At 39.9% G+C, this 21,617-nt stretch overlaps 1 protein-coding gene across 1 annotated transcript in view; it reads right to left on the bottom strand.

Moving 5' to 3' along the window:
* The window catches only part of LOC122638670 (transcriptional corepressor LEUNIG_HOMOLOG-like), a 33,708-nt gene extending 14,658 nt beyond the window's left edge, over nucleotides 1-19,050 (bottom strand). Inside the window, exons 1-11 of the mRNA XM_043831521.1 lie at nucleotides 18,955-19,050; nucleotides 18,750-18,847; nucleotides 18,290-18,399; nucleotides 17,933-18,186; nucleotides 17,775-17,823; nucleotides 17,588-17,690; nucleotides 16,563-16,612; nucleotides 16,108-16,428; nucleotides 15,465-15,686; nucleotides 15,049-15,267; nucleotides 14,784-14,931 (exon numbers count right to left, since the gene is read on the bottom strand). Of these exons, the coding sequence (XP_043687456.1) occupies nucleotides 14,784-14,931; nucleotides 15,049-15,267; nucleotides 15,465-15,686; nucleotides 16,108-16,428; nucleotides 16,563-16,612; nucleotides 17,588-17,690; nucleotides 17,775-17,823; nucleotides 17,933-18,186; nucleotides 18,290-18,399; nucleotides 18,750-18,847; nucleotides 18,955-18,986 (1,606 nt within the window). The 5' untranslated portion in view covers nucleotides 18,987-19,050. The remainder of the gene's footprint in view (nucleotides 1-14,783; nucleotides 14,932-15,048; nucleotides 15,268-15,464; nucleotides 15,687-16,107; nucleotides 16,429-16,562; nucleotides 16,613-17,587; nucleotides 17,691-17,774; nucleotides 17,824-17,932; nucleotides 18,187-18,289; nucleotides 18,400-18,749; nucleotides 18,848-18,954) is intronic.
* Between the last annotated feature and the right edge of the window lie 2,567 nt (nucleotides 19,051-21,617).

Raw genomic sequence — 21,617 nt, 5'->3', positions numbered from 1 at the left:
TGGAGAGATGGAGTATGGTTTTTCTCTTTTTCTGACCGAGATCAGATCAGCTCTGATACCATGTTGACAGAATCATGGGTTAGAAAGAGAGAATGAGAGAAAATAATGTGTTATGTTCATTGATAAGTAAGCCCCTCTATTTATAATAGAGGGGAAATTACAAAGAGACTAAACTAGGCAATGTGGGACTAAAACCCACATAGCCCACTTATACTTAATAACATAAGAAGAATAAAACTATCTCAAAAAGACCAAAATACCCCCATGGTATTCTGGATTACATATTCCAACGATAAGACATTACACTGCACCATATCCATGAACCCACCAATAAAGTATGAGCAAACACTTATCAGTAACTTTGAAATTGGTGTTGTTAACCCATGCGACCTTCCGTCTTCAACCCAAGCTTATAAATGACATCTTGAGAGATGACATAAGTGCAACTACCTCCGTCAATCACCATGCTACATAGTTGGTCGTTGCACTTCACTCATGTCTGGAAAATACTGTTGTCGCACCAATCTTCTTCCTCAGAAACTTTGTGAGTGGCCAAAAGTGGACGAAGAACATAACAAGGGTTATGTTCCTCATTACTGTTTTCACCGATGTTTTCACGAGGCTCACGCTCTGCCTCCAAATAAATTGTCTCGGGATTCTGTTGCTCTTCCGAAGCAAGAGGTACAAACGAATCTCCGTCAATATGGGCTACCACACAATTGAGACTCTGAGCAGAGACATGCCTGTATCCCTTGCACGTAAAGCACTAAATTACAACCTTTGCTATCACACAAAGTCTGTCAAACCACAACCACGAGGAGGAGAGTCAGGGTTGTTTGGCATTGAAAGTGCCATAGAGGAACCATTAACCTATGGCTTGCTGAAGGACTTCTTCGGTGGAGGAGGTTGCTTGCTTGTACTGTCACGTTCAGACAAGGTGTGGGGAAGCTCCTCCGATACTAAGGCCTCTTCAGACTGTCCTCTACCTGATAGGCTACTTGTACAGCATCCTCCATTGAGTTAGTATTAGTTACTTTAAGTTACCTATCTTTATTTGTAATTAGACTCTTAGTAGATTTCCTAAACATAATATATATTATGTGACTAGACCACGATAGACACAATTCTAAGTCCGATAGTGGTCTAGGATTCTCTCTCTCTTCTTCACAAAGCATGTTGTTAAGAACAGGTTTCATCACATGGTATCAGAGCTATGAAGAGAAAAAAAAAAGCTATTAAATCCTAGTTGGAAAAAAAAAAAATTTAAATCTAGGGTTCCTGCAATGCTGTACCAGCATGGTTGTTCCCTTCCTTTCACGTCTTTCCTATATCTGCAGCCCATCAATTTTTTGGATCAAACTCCATCGATCCTTTTCCGGTGTCTTCCCTCTTCTTTTTATTCCTTGCTACTTCTTATTATGTTCAAACCTTGCTACTGTTGAACCAACCAAGACGCAAGGGATTTGGTTGAACTCCCTAACAACCACTGCATTGGTTCTGGGGTAAATCCCTTCCATAGGTGACCCAAGCTGCAAAATCTTATTCCCTGAAACCTACCTATTGATAGTTCTATTTCTAACTCATAATTCATCCCGTTTTCTAACTGTTGTAATATGGGGTTCAAGGGTATAATTGTCCATAGGGTTTATCTTGTGTTGCCCTAGGGGCTTTAATGTTGTTAGTAAACCAGATTCTTGTAATCAAATTAGAGCATAGAGGGAAAGAAGAGAGGAGAAAGAAGAACTAGCACGTCCCAAGAGGGGAGAGAACCTACGGACAGAATTGAATGACTGCCGCAGGTCTGCTCCTCATATATTTATAATAGAATCTAAAACAAAACAAAAGGACAAGTATGCCCTTACAACACGACTCAGTTGAGAGAAGATATAAACATAAGAACAAAGACAATTTAACCCCTATAACTACATATCTCAACACTCCCCCTCAAGTTGGAGCATATATATCACCCATGCTCAGCTTGTTACAACACGACCGAAACCCAAGAGCAAACAGGGACTTGGTGAACACATCAGCAATCTGATCAGATGAAGAGACAAAAGGACTCTCAACAAGCTTCTTCAAGACGGCGCTGCGAACAAAGTGACAATCCACCTCTATATGCTTGGTCCTCTCATGAAAGACCGGGTTACTAGCAATATAGATGGCTGCCTAGTTGTCACAAAACATCTTCATCGGGGTTGGAACTGGAAACCCCATTTCAAAAAGGAGAGATCTAATCCGCATCAACTCGGCAGTAGTATGAGTCATAGTTCTATACTGTGCTTCAGCACTGGACCTGGCAACAGTGGTCTATTTCTTGCTTCGCCACGTAACCAGGTTCCCTCCAACAAGGGTATAATACCCTGTAGTAGACCAATGGTCACTAGCCGAACCTGCCCAATCGGCATCAGAATAAGCAACAAGTTCCATGTCTATTTGGATGATAAATCAGTACCTTCCCAGGGGCTCCCTTCAAATATCGAAGAACCTGAACTGCTGCATCCCAGTGAGACTTACATGGGGATTGCATAAATTGGCTGAGAACCCCAACAACGTAGGATATGTCTGGCCTAGTGACTGTCAAATATAACAGCTTTCCAATCAAGCTTTTGTAGGCATGAACATCCTTAAGACCCTCACCATCATCAGAGCCAAACTTGTGATTAGGATTCATAGAAATGTCTACTGGATTTGCAACAAGCATACCAGTTTCGGTCAGGAGATCTAAAACATATTTCCTGTGCGACAGGTTGATTCCCTTTTTACTTTGGATAACCTCAATCCCAAGGAAGTAGTGAAGCTGGCCCAAGTCTTTAGTTTGAAAATGCTGTTGTAAGTAACTTTTCACCTCCTCGATCCCATTCTCATCATTCCCTGACAGAATAATATCATCAACATAAACCACCAAAACAACCAATTTCTCTCCTTGGCGACGAATAAAATCAGAATTGTCTTAGAAGCACTGGGTAAACCCAAAAATAGTCACAACAGAACTAAACTTCTCGAACCATGCTCGGGGGGACTATTTCAGCCCATAAATAGCCTTGTGTAGCCTACACACACGTCTACTATTCTCCCCCTGAGCAACATACCCTGGAGGTTGCTCCATATAAACCTCTTCAAGCAGGTCACCATAAAGGAAAGCATTTTTTTTATGTCCAACTGGTACAAAGGCCAATCAAAATTCACAGCAAGAGAAATAATTAGACAAACAGAATGCAGTCTAGCCACAGGAGAGGTCTCAAAATAGTCAACACCTTAAGTCTGGGTGTACCCCTTAGCAACCAGACGGGCTTTAAGCCTCTCAACAGATCCATCAGAATGATACTTAATAGTGCACACCCACCAACATTTGACCAGATCTTTACCAGGAGGTAAATCCACCAACTCCCATGTATGTCGAGTCAATAAGGCATCCATTTCCATATCCATGGCATTTTTTCAAGCAGGGATAGTAAGAGCTTCAGTGTGAGTGTGAGGCACAGTATAAGAAGAAAAGGAAGTAGCAAGACTATGAGGACAGGATGGAAGATGGGACACGGAGACAAATTTCTCAATTGAATAGGTAACTAAAGACTTTTGAGTACATGAACGTTAACCTTTCCAAGTGACAATTGGTAAGTCATCAGGATCCGGATCAGTTGGTATGTCGGGAAGAGCAGATAAGATCAGATGTCCACCAGAGGTTGAGGAAGGTACAGGAAGCGAAGCAGAAGGGCCAGTCTGATCTGAATGGAGCTGCCCAAAGTGCCTCTTATGTTGGTACAACTGAAGTGGAGGAGGAGACAAAGGAACAATGGCGGGAATGGGAGGAGGATCAAACACAGCTAATGGGTCACTGGACGCGGTAGGCTGATCCGAAAAGTAGGAGGTACCTTTAAAGAAGGTGACATCAGCTCTGACGAACTGTCTTCTAGTAAGAGGGTCATAGCACCTATATCCCTTCTGGGTCCTAAAGTAACCCAAGAAGATATACTTAGTTGACCGAGGGTCCAATTTATCACCATGGAAATGGTGATTATGAACAAAACAAATACACCCAAAAACACGAGGTGGTAAGTTAAAACTCGAAACACCCAGAAACAAAATAGAAAACGGAGACTTGTCACGAAGAATAGACAAGGGCATTCGGTTAATCAAAAAACAAGCAGTAAAAACTGCATCACACCAAAAATATTTAGGCACCTGCATATGCAACATGAGGACCCGGGCAACTTCAAGTAAGTGCCTATTTTTTTGTTCCGCTGCCCCATTTTGTTGAAGAGTATAGGAGCAACTAGTTTGATGAATTATGCCATTAGTAACCCAAAAAGAGGATATCTCAGATTGAACAAATTCCAAAGCATTATCAAACCGAAAAACTTTATAGAAGCATTAAACTGAGTCTTTATTTCATTGCAAAAATATGGAAACACAGTTAAAAATTCTGATCTATCCTTTAAGAGGTGCAACCAAGTAGTCCTGGAATAATCATCCACAAAAGTGCCAAAATACCGAAAACCATGTCTATTACTTACCCGACAAGGACCCCACACATCTGAATGCACTAATGAAAATAAAGAAGTACTATGGGGCAAAGGACGAGAGAGATAAATAGCACAATGATGCTTACCAACTCGCAGCCCTCACACTCTAATTTATTTGAAGTCTTAAATTGAGGAAAAACAATCTTTAACCTAGACAAAAATAAATGGCCTAGCCTACAATGCCAACAAAAAGGTGACTATAGCCGCAGCTGAAGCAGAAGGGGCAGCACCACTCAGATAATATAGCCCATCTTTTTTACACCTTCCACAAATCGTCTTCCTCGTGTGAAGATCCTAAAAAACACAGTAAGAAGGGAAAAAGGTCACGGAGCAATTCCGATTTTTTATAAGTTGGCTAACAGAAAGAAGGCTCAAGGGAAATTAGGGAACAAAAATGGAAGAAAGGGAAATATGAGAATTAAGACAAACAGTACCATGACCAGTCACAAGTGTAGAGGAACCATTGGCCACAATAACAGGAGGGGTATAAGACTTAGATGAAATAGTACAAAAAATTGATGACTTACCAGTCATATGAGTGGAAGCCCCTGAATCAATGATCCAAGGTGTGGAAGTGGAAAAGAAAGCGGCAGGTGTACCTTTATGAGCCAAAGTGGCAGCGGTAGTAGATGCCCCAGTAGTGGAAGTGGATGACTCTACCGTCCCTTCCAATTCTGCGCCTCTTCTTCCACCTTGATACCTTCAGATTCTGCCACCCCAGGTATTTCTTTTGCTGGTATTTGTGCATCTACTATTTCTAAATCATGGATTCTCGACTCTGGTACCTCAAACCATATGACCGTTAATGCCAGTTTTTTCTCTAAATATTCCCCTTGTTCTGGTAAGGACAAAGTGTGCATTGCTGATGGCTTTCTTTCCTCAATTTCTGGGAAGGGGTCCATCACATGCTCTCCTGCTTCGACAATAAATTCTGTTTTGCATGTCCCAAAATTTACTACAAATCTCCTTTCTATTAGTCGTCTCACTTCCAACCTCAATTGTAAAGTGACTTTTTTTCATTCTCACTGTCTATTCCAGGATCCAGTAATGGGGAAACAATTGCCTCTAGTAAAGCGTACAGTGGTCTCTATTTGCTTGATGTTGTTGCCCCTCCTCTCAGTCATGCTCATCCTACTGTTGCTGATCCTGCTACCCCTCTTGACTAATTACTTTGGTATAGACGTTTAGGACACCCTCCTATGGGTACTTTAGTTAAAGCTTTTTCTAATTTATTTTAGAAGTGTAATCCCAAGGATGTTTTTTGTGATGCTTACATTTTAGCCAAGCAAACATGTTCTTCTTGTTCTAGTTTAAATACTAGGAGTACTTCTCCTTTTACGTTAATTCATTCTGATGTGTGAGGCCCTGCTTAATGTTCTTCAATTTCTGGTTATAAGTGGTTTGTTTCTTTTATTGATTGTCATACTCGGTGCACTTGGATTTATTTATTACACCATAAAAGTGATGTTTTCCATTGTTTTCAGTCCTTTCATAACTTTGTGCGTACCCAATTTAATGCCCAAATTAAAATTCTCCGTAATAATAATGATACGGAGTATATTGATGGGGCATTTCAGGCTTATCTTGCATCTTATGGCATTCTCCATCAGAACAGTTGTGTTGATACACCGGCTCAGAATGCGGTGTATGAACGCAAGAACAGACATTTACTAGAAGTGGCTCGCACCCTGATGTTTGAAATGAATGTTCCTCCCCAATTTTGGAGTGAGGCTTTTTTACCGCTGCATACTTGATCAACCGCATGCCTACTCGTGTGTTAATTTCAGCTCACCCGTGAAAGTTCTTCCAAGGCACCAATAGCTTCATTATTCCACCAAAGGTATTTGGTTGTGCCTGTTATGCTTGAAATCACCAATACCCTGGTAAATTGGAGCATCAAGGCTTGAAGTGCATTTTTGTTGGTTATTCCCCCACCCAAAAGGGCTACCGATGTTACCACCCTCCCACTCGTTGGATGTTCATGACTATGGATGTGGTCTTTAATGAAGTTGTCCCATAATTTTCTCCAGCATCTCATAATGGGGGTGATTTGGCCGGTGCCGATATGCCTGATATGTTTGAAATGCCCATCCCTGTCATTCCTACACCACCTTCTAGTGTTGATCCTAGCCCTCTTGTCCAGGGGGAGACACCACCTGCACTTGTTGTTATTGTTCCTCCCATTGTTCACACATATCGTCGGGCACGTGGAACGCAAAGAGACACCACTGTAGCTGCCCCAGATCCGTCGGCTCCTCCTATATTGGATCAACCATCTCCAAGTAGTTCTCCTTCACCTTTACCAATTGTTTCTGACCCTTCTTTGGACTTACCTATTGCTGTTCGTTAAGGGGTTCGAACTTGTACACAAAATCCTATCTCTCAGGTTGTTTCGTATGAGTCTCTTTCCCTTCATACCATGCCTTTGTTTCCTCTTTGTCCTCTGTTTCACTTCCTAAAAATTGACAGCAAGCTCTTCATGATCCAAAGTGGAAGGCAGCCATGTTGGAAGAAATGCATGCTCTGGAAAAAAATGGCACTTGGGATTTAGTCCTTCCCCCGCAGAAGAAAATAGTTAGCTACAAATGGGTGGTTGTTGTTAAGCAAACTTTGGATGGAACTATTGATAGGTACAAGGCCCGGCTGGTTGATAGAAGGTTCACACAAACCTATGGCCTTGATCACCAAGAAACGTTCGCCCATGTTGCAAAGATGAACACAATACTTGTTATATTGTCCTGTGCATTTAACCTTGGATGGGAGTTGCAACAATTAGATGTAAAAAATCCTTTCCTACATGGGGAATTAGAGGAAGAAGTTTATCTTGACATTCCTCCTGGTTTTGCCACTCAGGATAATCATGGGATGTTATGCAAACTGAAGTGTGCCATGTATGGTTTGAAGCAGTCCCCACGGGCTTGGTTCAGCAGATTTCATAGTGCGATGGTCTCATTTGGTTACACTCAAAGCAATGCTGACCATACCCTTTTTATCAAGAGAACTGGAACCAAGATTGCTATTCTTATCGTCTATTGTGGTCAAGGGCAGCGACAAGGAAGAGATCTCTCGACTAAAGGAATGATGTTTGATGATCTTCTGTTTGTTCTTTATTGCTGCTACTACTGATATCTCACTTGCAGAAGGTGTTTGATGGTCTGCAGTCTGCGTTATATTGCTGCTACTGTTGGTCCCTCACTTGCGGTACTGCTACTGATGTTTTCTCACCTGCAGCACTCTTGTTTTGGGCTTACAACATACTCTGTTTTGGTTAATCATATTCCACCTTGAGATCTGGCTGCTATTTGGAGAAGATCTCGTTCATCGCATACTGTTCTCAGATCTTTTCCCTGTTTCTGGTGGTACATTTGTTCTTCACTGCTTTATTCCTCTTTGGTGATTCCTCCCACTTCCATTAAATTGCAGGTACCATCCTCTTTCCTGTATTCTTCAATTCCTTGCTTCTCCCATCCTCTGTCCATCCTTCTTCTGTTTTTGTTTCTCGTTATCCCTTTCCTGTTCTGGCGTTAATGTGGGCTGCAACACGGAGTAGTTTTCAATCTCCCTTCTTTCTTTTCTGTTAACCTTGATATTTGGCGTTTAGGTTACTCATTAATGGGCAGACCAAACCCCTGAAACTCAGACCTGAAAGCCCCTTCCACTTTGAGAACCAAACCAGCAAATCAGGCTGGTTCCTGAACTATCGCCTAACAGTATTTGCAAAATTTTATTGAATTTTCTGCCAACTGTCTTGAGCAGGGATTGGGGTATCGGTCTCCACCAATACTGATATGATACCAATCCGGATCAGCTCGTTTCGGCCCGGATCGGTCGGTTTTACCTACTTTTCATTAAAAATTGGTGTTTTTTTTACAATTTTACCCTTGATCCAACAATGATACCCGATCCAGCCGATACCGATACCTCATTCTGTGATCTTGAGTGCTTGTTCGGTAGAATCAGTAGATCTGCCAGTTTATGACTCCCTCTAAAATTCCAAGTCCATCAAGTTCCTGTGGAATGAGTTCTCTGATTCTCTCACTCGAAGGAGGTTGAGTACAACTGCTGGTTTTCTTCTCTTACAGTAGGAGGACGAACGAGACTTGGGGAAGTAATTTTATATATCACCATAAGCTCCCTTTTCCCAAGATAACCCTTTTTGTCCTAAACCTACTTGTCCTCATATTACTGTCATTCCAAGTTTGCCCCTCCTCATTTATTTGTAATCTCATTCTTTCCCTTTTATCTACCCAAGGGCACTTTGAACATTATGGGTAATTACCATATTGCAACTACTTCATTTTAATTAGGTTTTACCTCTCTTGGGTGGGCCCATAAGTGATTCCAAGGCAAGGTTTCGAACTGTGGATTGCATGATTTAATTACAGATTTGCCATTATGTTGTTCATCTTGGCTATTATTTTATTTAGTAACTCACCAAATGTCGACCTGGGCTAATTCTTTCTCCGACATTGATGTCTATGGTCAAATCTGGGAATTATGTACCTACAAGGGAAACCTCAAAGATCTAATTTTGGTCGGCCGAATGCATATATACTGTGGATGTCTTGGTTATCTAGTTTATTTGCTGTGGGTGGTGGTTGTTTCTACAATATGATGATGGATTATTCTTTGTTGTCCCCCCTGCACTCATTGTTCGTCCACGTGTAGTGCTACACATGAGGGGGAGATTGGACATTATCTGAGATATTTAAAAATTATGATAATTATCTGCTCCTATCATCAACATTGTGTCATCTGCTTATTTAAAGATAATTTGAAGATTATTATTTGCTCATGTCATCTTCTATTCTGTTCGTTTCATCTGCTTGTATCATCACCAACATGTTTTCTAGCGAAGACGGTACTTATGTTGCTCCTTATCCGTGGTTTGCAGCAGAAACATATGCTGTTATTATGGTTCACAGCAACCTTTTGTGTGTTATTGTAGTTCCCAGCAACCTTATGTTGTGCTATTGTGGTTTCAGCAACCTTATGTTGTGTTATGCGGTTCCCAACAACCTTATGCTGTTGTTGTGGTTTGCAGCTACCTTAAGCTGTTATTTGTGGTTCGCAGCAACCTATGCTACTTTTTTATCCGTGGTTCACAGCAACCTATGTTGCTCTTTTATCTGTCATCTTTGTGAAGATTACTTACTTCCCTTCCTTGAGAAGGGCTTATGATGTTGTCATTGCTGCTTTTCTTAGCCCCTTATTTTGCTCGTTGTTGGCTGATGTGCTCATGATTGTATTGCGACAGGAAGGTGTTGATGCTGACTACTGGCGTCTAGGATTATAACTTATACATATTCAAGTTGGATTCTGCTAGTTTGTCTGTCCATGTTGCTCCAAGCTAGAGCCTAGGATATATATGCTCCAGCTTGAAGGGGAGTGTTGAGAATATGGTGTTGGGATGTGTTGTAATGATACTTTTCCAGTCATAGGGTTATTTGTAATTCTTCATACGTATTGTCCTTAATTAATTGCCATTTGGGTTGTTGTCATTACTTGTAATTATGCAAGGTTTATATTATAAATATACATACTTCACTAATGGTCAGACTAATGTAGTCTAGCTATACGGACGACCCTTTCTAGGTTCTTTTGTCACAATTGGCTCCCACTTTTGGTCTTAGAATGGCTCATTCTAGGGTCTTTTGTCAAATCATGGTTAGAGACATTCCTTTCATGTGACTGGTTCAATGCAGCCATATTCTTAGCTCTCCTTCGACAAGCTTGACATATGGAAGTCAACGTTTCCAGTAAGACTGCGGATGACCTTACCAAGCAAGGACTGGTCAGACCTATTTTTGTTGCAGGCAATATTCCTTTCATGGTTTTATGATATCTTTGAGTGGCTCCCTGCTTAATAGTGGCATATACATTATTACTCAATTCTAATTATTTGCAAAAAGAGATGTATTCTTATGAACATTTTATTTCTTAAAAAGGTACAGATCTCACTCGTAGTTAGTTCTTTCCTCACTTCTGTTCTTGTTAGTGCTCTTTGTGCTTGTAGTGGCAGCAGTGCAGTGTTGTCATTGTTGGCAACAAGGATTTGGCAGTGGCGGTCATCAGCATATGATTGTGGAATAATATATATATTCTCGTGAGAGGACCGAAAATGCATCTCTGGAGCCCTAGAGAAGAAGGAAATCGAGAAGAAGTCGTCTTCTACCATTCCGGTGTGATTCGAGAGCATAGGCGCGAAGGAAATCAACAAAAAACATCGGTTTGGTTGTTGGCGATGGATCCGAGTGTTTGATACGTTCTATTGAAGATCTCATAGCATTTGTTTGGAGTTGGGAGTTTGCCTTTGAGAAGGTAAACGTGTTCACAAACATTTGCTTCTCTATTCTAGGTTTATTTCTTTATTCTTGAATGTATTGGGTAGAACCTAAAATGTAATTTGTTATGGGTTGGGTTTGTGATTGAATCTGTTAATTGGGTTGATTGATTGTAAGGCTGAGGCCATTTTTGTATTGGGATTGAAGTCCTTACCCTCACTGAGGTGAGAGGTTAAAACAAGGTAAGGGGTATCCTGGCCGTAGGAGCGGCTAATTGTATTGGAGTTGAGTATTGGGCATATACGAAACCCCAAGGGGTATTGCTCCATGGACGTAGCCTTCACACACTGTGAGATGAACCACGTGTAACTTGTCAATTTGTCTACTATTATTTGTTGGAGACTAATCCCTGTTTTGTAGAGTGGGTTTACAGTCTTGGTAGACCTAGCCACATTCTGGTGGTGCAAGGTGAGACTATAAGCGACTGTGTGGTTTGCAAAAAACGTCAAAATTAAGGGAACTGATTCACCCCCCCTCTCAGTTCGATCCGCTATTCACAGTTCTATTTTAGAATTTTCAATCTAAATAATGGAATCTCAAAAGCACCTCACAAAATGTAGAGAAATTTGATCACAAATAAAGAGGGGCAGAATGAAGAAGATTTTGCTCATAATTTAGCGTGGGTTGGACGAAGTGAACTGGAGCTTCCAGAGTGTTGTGCAATAGATGCATCCATCAAAACTAAAGCGAAGATTTCATCAGACACCTAAAAGAACAACAATGATATATGGAACTGAATCCTTGTCCAATCATCACCCAATAAAAAACCCCGCATTGCATGGATATTTTACTTTCATAGATAACTCACCATGAATCAGTTCAAGACAAGTGGATGCAAGTTAGCTAGCCAATATTATTTAAGCAAGAAAGATGAATGAGACCTTAGTTCACTTCTTTCTTGATACATGGAGTGCCAATCCTAACTAGACAATAAAATCTCGGCTTCTGGTTTTAAATGGGCATAATCACAAGGGGCGAAGATGGTACGTACTAATAGGTCTGATTTTAATTTCAACTGAAAAGCAGGAAATTGGTTACTTTTGCAAACATATGGAGAATTGGCTAGCTGAATCTAAAAATGCATGGCAATCTATCAAAACAATTTGGGATCTGTAGGAGTTTTGGAAGCAGCCAATTTTGGGATCAGTAGCAGTTTTTGCAATGGATTATTGTTTTTTTCTAGATGATGTATTTATGTGAAGGGAATGAGTTGAGAAATCTGTAGCTGTAAACATATTCTGTCAAAGTGATCGAATTACCTTCTTTTTTCTTATATTTAAAAAAAAAGGTTTTTTACAATTACCACCCCAAAATCTTTACTATCTGCTATTACCCCCCCCCCCAAAAAAAACTTTCAAACAACTGTTACCCCCCTCTGATATATACGAACCACTAACTGACCCCCACCGTTACATTTCCGTAACGGTGGGGGTTAGTCATGACTGTGTGCCGTTGTCACAAATTTTCTAGGACCAAAATGCCCTTTTGGGGTGGTAATTGTTATAAAAATAAAAAAAAAAAAAAAAAAAAAAAAAACCGATCACCGTCCTCTTCCTCCTCCTCCTCCTCCTCCTCCTTCTCCTTCTTCTTCTTCCTCCTCTGCAAAATTACAAACTATTCTCTTCATCCTCAAATCATGGCTGATTCCCAATCGCAACATTAAAATCTTCACTTTCAGGTTTTAACCAAGGCAAGATTTTCACCGTCACCTCCCTTTCCGCGACGGTGACCACCCTAGGGTTCATGTCCCTAATGAAACAGAGGAAGAGGCGGGTTAGGAGGTTTGGGTGCTGGAATAGTTCGATTAGGGCTTTGACGGAGGTTAGGTTAGGATGCCCAGATTTGATGGACTGATCGATGGAATTGGGGGAGAGGGGTAGAAATCCTAAGGGATGGATAGATGGATGGATGGATTGGATGGATGCCCTAGCTCCTCTCTCTTATCATTTTCTCGTCCCACACTCCCACCAACATTAGAAGACGCCACCATGTTAACAACATCAGGGATAATAGAGAAAAGGGGTGATTAATAATGGCCATGGAAGAGGAAGTAGAGTTGGAGGAGTGACTGTTCTTTTACTTACCACTGATTCAGCTTCGACAGTCAACCACATCATGCCATTTTGGATGTAAGATGAGCGTTTTAGAGAAGCGCTGATAGAAGATGCAGTTTCTAACGAGGCCGATTTTCATATGTGCAAGTAGGAACGAAGAGGTAGATTTTGGTCGAAATTTGAGATGCAATCGAAACTGGAGGCGAAAAACACTATTGAGGGATTGCTAGTGTAGGGTTTGAAAGATTTTTCAAATCTATTTCTAGATGAATTTTTGCAAATCTATTCCAACTTTGTTAACCGAATTTAATAGTTTGTAATTTAGAGGAGGAAGAAGAAGAAGGAGAAGGAGGAGGAGGTGGAGGACAGTGATGGGTTTTTTTTTTTTTTTTTTTTTTTTTTTTTTTTTTTTTTACAATTACCACCCCAAAAGGGCATTTTGGTCCTAGAAAATTTGTGACAACTGCACACTGTCACGACTAACCCCCACTGTTACGGAAATGTAACGGTGGGGGTCAGTTAGTGGTTAGTATGTATCAGAGGGGGGTAACAGTTGTTTGAAAGTTGTTTTTGGGGGGGGGGGGGGGGGGGGTAATAGTAGATAGTAAAGATTTTGGGGTGGTAATTGTAAAAAACCCTTAAAAAAAATCCATTTTTTTTCACTTATTAGCTATACATAAAACTATTTAAAAAATTTTCCTAGTCCAAAGCATGTACCATGTGTATTTCAACATTCTATGGAATTTAAATGAGAACTTTTACATTTAAACTCATATCTTCCATCTGTTCTTAGATTTTTTCATTATTTCTAAACTTTTTAGTACTTTTTTCTGGGATATAGCTTCCCAGGGTGCAATATTGATGCAGTCTAATATCCAACTCTTGGATTTCACACCACTCGCAAGCCCCAAGGATAGGTGGAAAACAGATCTGAACTAATCTAGAAAGTAGGACTGATAACAGATTCCAGATCTGGTCAGAAAAGAAGTAATAACAGAACAGAAGAGTAGAATTCCGGATTCAGGAAAACAGAACAGAATATAAAATCAGTTTATTTTCAGATCTGGAACTTATAGCAGAGATTACCAAACAATGGAGTCTGACTTGTTGGTTCTACAGGTCACCACGTGAGTAGACTGATAGGAGAAGAAACATAGAAGAAGAAGAAGAAGAGGAAGAGATATTTTCTGTTCAGGGACTGTGAACAGTACCCGTGAACAGTAACTTAAAGAAACCAGAAGAGAGGAGTAAGGGAAAGATTTCAGTCACAGCTTACACACTTTCACAAATAAACTCTTATTCAACTGTGTAATCTGATGGGGGTTTACATCTTTATACAAAAAAAAAAAAACTTAAAAAGTAGAAAGCTAGTAGGCTTCTAACACTTTTAACACTTAGATATAGTCTAACAGAGTAAAACAACCACTAACACTAACACTAACTCGTAAAAGGACTCCTAATCACTCTGTTATACTAAATTAATTAAGTAGACTCTAACATAACTCTATCTAGCTAATAAGTATCTCTTAACTTAAAAATTAGACACTAATCTCGAGTACCCCCCTATGAATAAAATTTGGGACCTATAATTGAGTCTATTACAAATAAAAATGGTTAAAACAAAACCTCATAACCAAGTACTATCAAAAATTCAAAACAAACCCTAATACTGCACCGTAACTGCATTAAATACCAAAATTGAAATTTCAGACACTAAAAATTTACTACTAGTGGACATTGGATAAGAACATTTTACTGCTACAATTTCCTAGTGAGTATACCATACACTAGATCCAATGCATAAACCCAACAATGACATAGCAAAACCTTTCATTTTTCCAAAACGTTAAGAAAATCACCTTTTGAGGCAATCCTGTTATTTCCAGTAGAACTCTGCAACAAAGTGCTGAATGGGGTACCCCTCAGATCATCAATGTCAGTATCATGGGACAAGAAGGACTCCACATTCGCATCTGATGACCCCTCAGCCACATCATGCCTACCATCCTAATTTTGGAGTTTTCATATAATGTGATGGTCAAGATAATATGGATACTACACAAACAAACTGAATGGAAATTCTTCGTAATCACATAAAAACTTTAAGAAACACAATAATACCACCTTTCCTGAAGTTTCGGCCAATCCAGTTCTATCACAACCATGCGCAACTACCGTTCCCGAAGTCCTATAGTTTTGTGATAAAGCAATAGGAGTAGATATTTTATCACACATCAGAGATTCTGCGTAAGTCCCAGGAGTATCTCCTGCCATGGTACCACTTGCAGCCACAGAATAAGACAATTCCTTCCTTTTTCGTACTCCCTGATTCAGGACATGCATATATCAAGGACATATTTAAAAAAAAAAAAAAAAAAAAAAAAAAAAAAAAAAAAAAAAGAGGGTGCCCCAGTGCATGAGGCTTCCACCACTGCGGTGTCTGGGGAGGGTCATAATGTACACAGCCTTGCCCCTTCTTTTGCAGAGGCTGTTTCCAGACTTGAACCCGTGACCACTTGGTCACAAAGGAGCAATCTTACCATCGCATCAAGGAAAAATTTAACAAGAACAAAATATAAATAACCTGCAGCAATGTATAGATGCCCACTAGAAAAGGCTCTGTAAATGATACATCTCAAGCAGACAAAATGAATAATACAATTAGGATTGTGAGACAAGCTATCAACCTTTGATAACTCTTGTTGCTGTAGCTGATACTGCTGTCGCTGCCGATCCGTAATTTGCCTCATTTGGAACATCATCTGAGTCATAGCCATTAGTTGCCTGTTATTAGGTAATGAAAAGCATAATATGCAAAATGTAGCCTGATGATGAAAAGAAAAGAAAACAAGTTGCAACAAAACTCCAACCATTACAGGAATAAATGTTTTCCCACAGTAAACAAATTTGTAGTTACAAGAAGTTTTCAAGTTCTTTCATACAATTAACAACAATTTCCCCTACCCGGATTTGTTACGTGTGCTTTTATCTGTTTATACATGACGCATGTACAAGTTACAAGTGTCAATGAATGTATGTGTTATGTGTGAATGTATTGGTATACATGTGTCTGTATGTGTGTCCCCGTGTGTGTGCATGTATGCCCCTTGTTTGTCTTCTATCAGAGTATCAGCAACAGGTCACAATTTTAAAAAGTAAGAACTTTCTAAAATTGACATGCACCTCGTCTTTTGGTACTTCACCACCTATTTTTGAGACTGCACCAGTTGAAGAATAAATGATTTGTTGAGAATCAACACTACCACTCATCTGTTCATCTTTCACGTTTAAGCCACCCTTTAGAAGCAACAACCTTCGCAGATCCAAATCAGCAGAGGTCCCTGAAAGAGATGGCATCAGGTTCGGTGGTGTATGTGTGAGTGACTGAACAATGAGCTCTTGCTGACGTTTAGCTGTCAACATCTGAAACTGCTGTTGGATTGGTGTCTGCAAATGTGACTTTAATACTTGCTTCCCCAGACCTGGGGGAATTTGGTCAATCCCCTGTGCAGAGATCACAGATAATTAAAAAGGGCGGGAAAAGACATACTCGTGCACACGCACAGAACAAAAGAATCACAAACCATGAAGGGAACAAAACTAAATTTTTACAGAATGGAACTGGTTGAGCCACTTACAGCTAAAGGCCAGCCACTCAAGGGAATTGAACTGATTCCTTTGTTTAACTCTGCAAGAAGATGACCAGGGGATTCTTTGAACATCAAATAGAATAGAATACGACCTTGCATCAAAATTTTAAGAACTTAAGAATAACTGTGACTTTCCTTGCAATTGGAATCAAAATAAGCGGACGCATGGTGATGCGTTAAGTGATCAAATATTCTACTCATAGAGGGAAAATATGGACTAATACAGGAATAGTTAGTGAATAATACAGAAAAGTTATACACAGTACACAATTTTCTGTATCTCATGAATATATGCTCTATGAAATGTAATTTTCCAGAGAACTCCGCTAGCGTTTTTCTGCCAGTCCCAAGCCCAGAAAAGGTGGAAGGTTGGTGCATCAGATCGGCAGCTGGCACCAAAAAAAAAACATTAGTCAAACTTTACAGCAGTGCATTCGAGATTGGTATCCCAAACCTAATTTCTTCACTTCTTTTCTGTTCTTTTCTTCTCTCTTCTTCCTCCCAAGAAGATCAATCTCTCTTCCTTCTCCTTCCATCGATCTAATTTCTTCCCTTAACAAGACAGTTGTTTTCTTTATCTAGATCTGATCACATATTTGATCATTGGACCTGCTTGCATCTGAGATCCATAATTTGGATTTTTAAATTGCATCAAGGTGCCATGTCAAACACCACCCCCATGTACTTCTCTCTTGTACACTAATGTGAAACCAACATAGTGTGCGCCTAATAATCAGATTTTAACATGCTGATACTGTAGGAAATACTAAAAAACTGCAATAGAATCCCAAATCGACAAAGTCGGATCTTGAACATGAAAAGGGTTAAAGACATCATAGACCTCGGTAGTTACCATCATGATCTCAATGTGATAGAGTACATTAAGCAAGAAATGTAAATGATAAGATAATAATTTAGAAGCAGAACTAATACTTTGTGCAACCAATTAAGAAGGGAGAAGATACAATCTGTAAATGAAAAACAAAAGGGCTTCAACCAGAATATAGACAAACCAGCTTCAGAAGGCCCAGATATGGGAATCATGGCTTTTGGAACACCATAGAGTGTCGGCTCCGAGGGATGTGAGCTGCTCAACCGAACACCTTGTCTGCCACCCTGCACAAGGAGCAGCCTTCAATCAAATAGTAATCCCAAAAACATGGAGCTGGCCCTTGTCAGCAAGACTAGCTAAACACATACTCTCATAGAACACTGTTGAGTCTCTGCACAAGCTTGTTGATGTACATTGCTGTAAAATCAAAATATATATTTATAAAAAAAAAATTAAAAATAAAACTATTCACTTTTAGAATATGAGCAATCCACCCAATTTAAGTATAGAAAGATGCTGGGAATACCCAAGATTTGGAACCATTGATTTGCATGAAGTCATTTTTCCACAATTGGCAACCCGGATATCAGGTGGCAAAGTTTTAGAGAAAGGATGTCCGAGACGCTGCTCCTCATATATTTGGGCAGCCAACATGCCAGTCGCTGGCATGTTTGCGAAGCCAATTTCCGTAGGAAGCTGTCCAAGTCTTCGCTGATTCATCTCATATTGCTGGAGCCAAGGACGGATGCTTTCTTGATTAACATCCATAATTTGTTCACCCTGAAACATGGTAAGAAGATAGAAACTGGAGATTTTAGGAAAATGATACTAACAGAGGGTCAACAACATGTGAACAAATTTTGGAACCTGATTCAAACCACACCTTGAGAGCATTTCCATGACTTAGTTCCTTGGCCTGCTGCTCTCTATAGGAATACTTGTCGTAGAATATTGACCACCAATCCAATAAGAAACCTCCAGGACAATCAATCACTGAAAAGATAACCCCAAAGTCCTCGTTACAAATCAACAATCTACAACAATGTGTCAATTCAACGGAGTGTTCCCTTCAACTGACTGAAATATTTCTTTCTGAACAAGGTCAAGTTGATATATCAGGTTCATAAGAAGGGGCAGAGATTAAAATGACAGCGAGAGAAACTATGAATCCATTCACATACAACCTGACAGACATAAAGTTACAGCTAAATTACTCGTCACAATCCATAAATTCAATCACTGCCTGGAAAAGAGGAGGTAAAACAATCCATAAATTCAATCACTGCCTGGAAAAGAGGAGGTAAAGGGTCAGGAGACAGAGCATAAGGTGAAGAAGACATTACCTACTGTTGGGGAGGTAATTTTTGCCTCATTCCTGAATATCTGGGCAGCCTTGTGCAGCTTCTTTTTCATCATATAATCATGAATGTAGAGATTGAGCCTGCATAAAAAACCAACCAAATCGCCAAATAAGAAGATTCATCCAAAGAAAAAAGAAGAACAAGAACAACGATGAAGAAGTAAAGCAACAAAGGCACAAGTTCCCACATCTTATCTGCGTCCCACTTAAGATCGTCCATGATCAGCTCCAGTTCCTGCAAACGACTAAAACCTCATCACTTCACAGTATTAGACTAAAGAAGGGGAGGGATGAAATAAATCAGCGAACGAGAGAACTAAAACATGGCGTGACATAGATGTAGAAAAACCAAAACCAGATTATACCTAAAATATAAAGATAAGAATCAGTCAAGAAAACGAACAGATGAACTCATAAAACTAAGTTAACAAACAATTCCCCAAAGATCAAACAAGAAATGGAGCTGAACGAGACAGAGCTCAACACGACAATCATCGTGAAGACCATGGAAAAAGCGGGAAAAGAGAAAGTACCGAAAGCAAGCGAGCGAACGAACGGTAGAGGAAAAGAGAGATGCAGAGGATAAAGAGAAATGAGTTTCAGAAAGAGGTGTGTTGCAGTAGTTCGTCGTCGTCCATGTAGCGAAGCAGAAGCGAAGGCGACAGAGAAGAAGAAGCCATGCAAAATGGAAAAACCAAGAAAGAGTATTTTAAAAAAGAAAACCCACAATAATGGTTTTATTCATTCTCTCCCTTTAAATACTCCCCTGTTCCCTCCTGCTTTCTCTCTCTCTCTCTCTCTTTCTCTGTGAAGAGTTTCGACTCTGGACCTCTTTTATATTACCGCCTTTACTTTAACCAGGGAAGGGTTGGAGTAAAGAAAAAAACCAACCCCCTCTCTCTCTCTCTCTCTCTCTCTCGTTCGATCCAGTGAGACTCTCTCACCTCCAGAGTAGAGTTGAGAGAGTCCAGATAGTCTAGACGTCTAGGGTCTATAGACTGTAGACTGAGCGAGCCGTGAAAGGTACACATGGAATGGGGATTCGGTGCCAACGCGGAAGAAGTGGGCCCCAAAGGGACCACTTATCCAGTTGTCAATTGTGGGTTTGAAACGCCAGCTCAATTTTATGACACTTGGACGAATTCAGCATCCCGGTCCATCCCCATCTTAATGAATAATGAGACTTTTTTTTCCTTTTTTATAAACCCATCTTAATGAGACAGCCATCAATTCATGATTTATCAGAATATGGGCCTCTTCAAAGCCCAGCCCAGCCCAGCCCAGTCCAACATTCGGAAAATTTTGGCACATTTCATTTGAACCAAAGCCTATGAACCATTCTTTTTTAAGGTCTACTTTTCTAAGAGGAGGGGTATGGCGGACACTCAAGGGAAGGTATACCCATATTTGAAAAGATACATTGAATCTGAGTTTGAAATTTGACATGTTATCAATCTACATCATTTCTTAAATATTTAAAGGTTAGAGTTTTTAAATCACCCTTCTACATGGCAGAAAAACATAGGGCGTGCTGATATATTTTCGGGCAAGGGCTTATTGTATAATTTTTTCCAAGCAAAAATCTCAAGGATTGTGGTTACAATTTGCAAGTTCTAAAGCTCCAAGGAGTATACGTATCTCAATGTTTTTCTTACTAATCGGAAGGATGGCCATCAAGTTTGAAGGCATGTACGTATCTCAATATTGGTCCAAGTCTAAAGAGAGGTTGCACGTTTGACTCCCCTCCCCCCCCCCCCCCTTTTCACACCCCTAGTTGTCTTTTCTTGAGTTGGGATGTCACCCCCTAGTGGCGTATAGGACCTTGATAGGATCTTTCCAAAAAACGAAAAAAGTTTGTGGGCATCAAAGTCTTCTTGCAGCAATCATACACAAGTTTTTCTATCAAAAAAACAAAAAAATCATACTCAAGTTTGAAATCTGTACACTACCATTTTTTCATCCTAGCTCTTGTGTTGCTCTTAAGAATGTAAATGGAGTAAATTTGAAGGAGATGCACTATTATCCGATTACAAATCGGTTGGCAAATCAGCTATGTGTATAAATGGATCATCAGTTCAATTTAGGTTTCATCTATTTCAACTATAAATGAATAAAAACATAAAAGAAATATCAAATGATAGAGTATGTTCCATAGGAAGTAAGAAGATTGAACACAATTTGTACGGCGGGTTCTACTTGTTTATATTCAAAATCTATAAAATAAGATAAAAAGAACTTTGTCCGAGAGTGTACGCTTTGTGTCCAGACACATGGGGGTGGAATGACTGTCCCGCCATCCCATGAAATGAACAAATGACGCTTCACTTGATGCCCTCACACACTCTCCTATTGGCCCCATACGTGTGTAGAAGCCACGCTCCCAGGCAGAGAACACTTCTCCATAAAATAATGTTGGAGAAGTAAATATTTCACATACTTTACTTCGAGCCATTCTACTTTGATACAAACATAGCCTCCAATTATTTGTTAAAAAATGCATGTGGATATAAATAAAATAGTTGTATATGTGGATGGAACTGCATGAGACATAGCTGATTGAGAGCAATGTCAGGAGAAGAAGCGCGTGAAACAATTTCCATGGTGTAAGGGAACAAAAAAACTAAAACAAGATTGGCAAGGGCTACATTTGGTAACACTTTTGTTCTATGAAACTGTTTCAATGACATAAGTGTTTTTTTTTCTATTGTCTGACAACATTTTCACGGGTTAAAACGTCTTTGATAACAAATATGTATGTACACAAACAAACACACACACACACACACACACACTTACATGATGCCCAACATAAACTAGGATTTATTATGAAACATTTAATTATTAAGCTATT

Source organism: Telopea speciosissima, chromosome 9 (assembly GCF_018873765.1).
Source record: "Telopea speciosissima isolate NSW1024214 ecotype Mountain lineage chromosome 9, Tspe_v1, whole genome shotgun sequence".
NCBI classification, from domain to species: Eukaryota; Viridiplantae; Streptophyta; class Magnoliopsida; order Proteales; family Proteaceae; genus Telopea; species Telopea speciosissima.
Note: the sequence above shows the minus strand (reverse complement) of the source record. Positions and strands in the feature narration are given on the sequence as shown.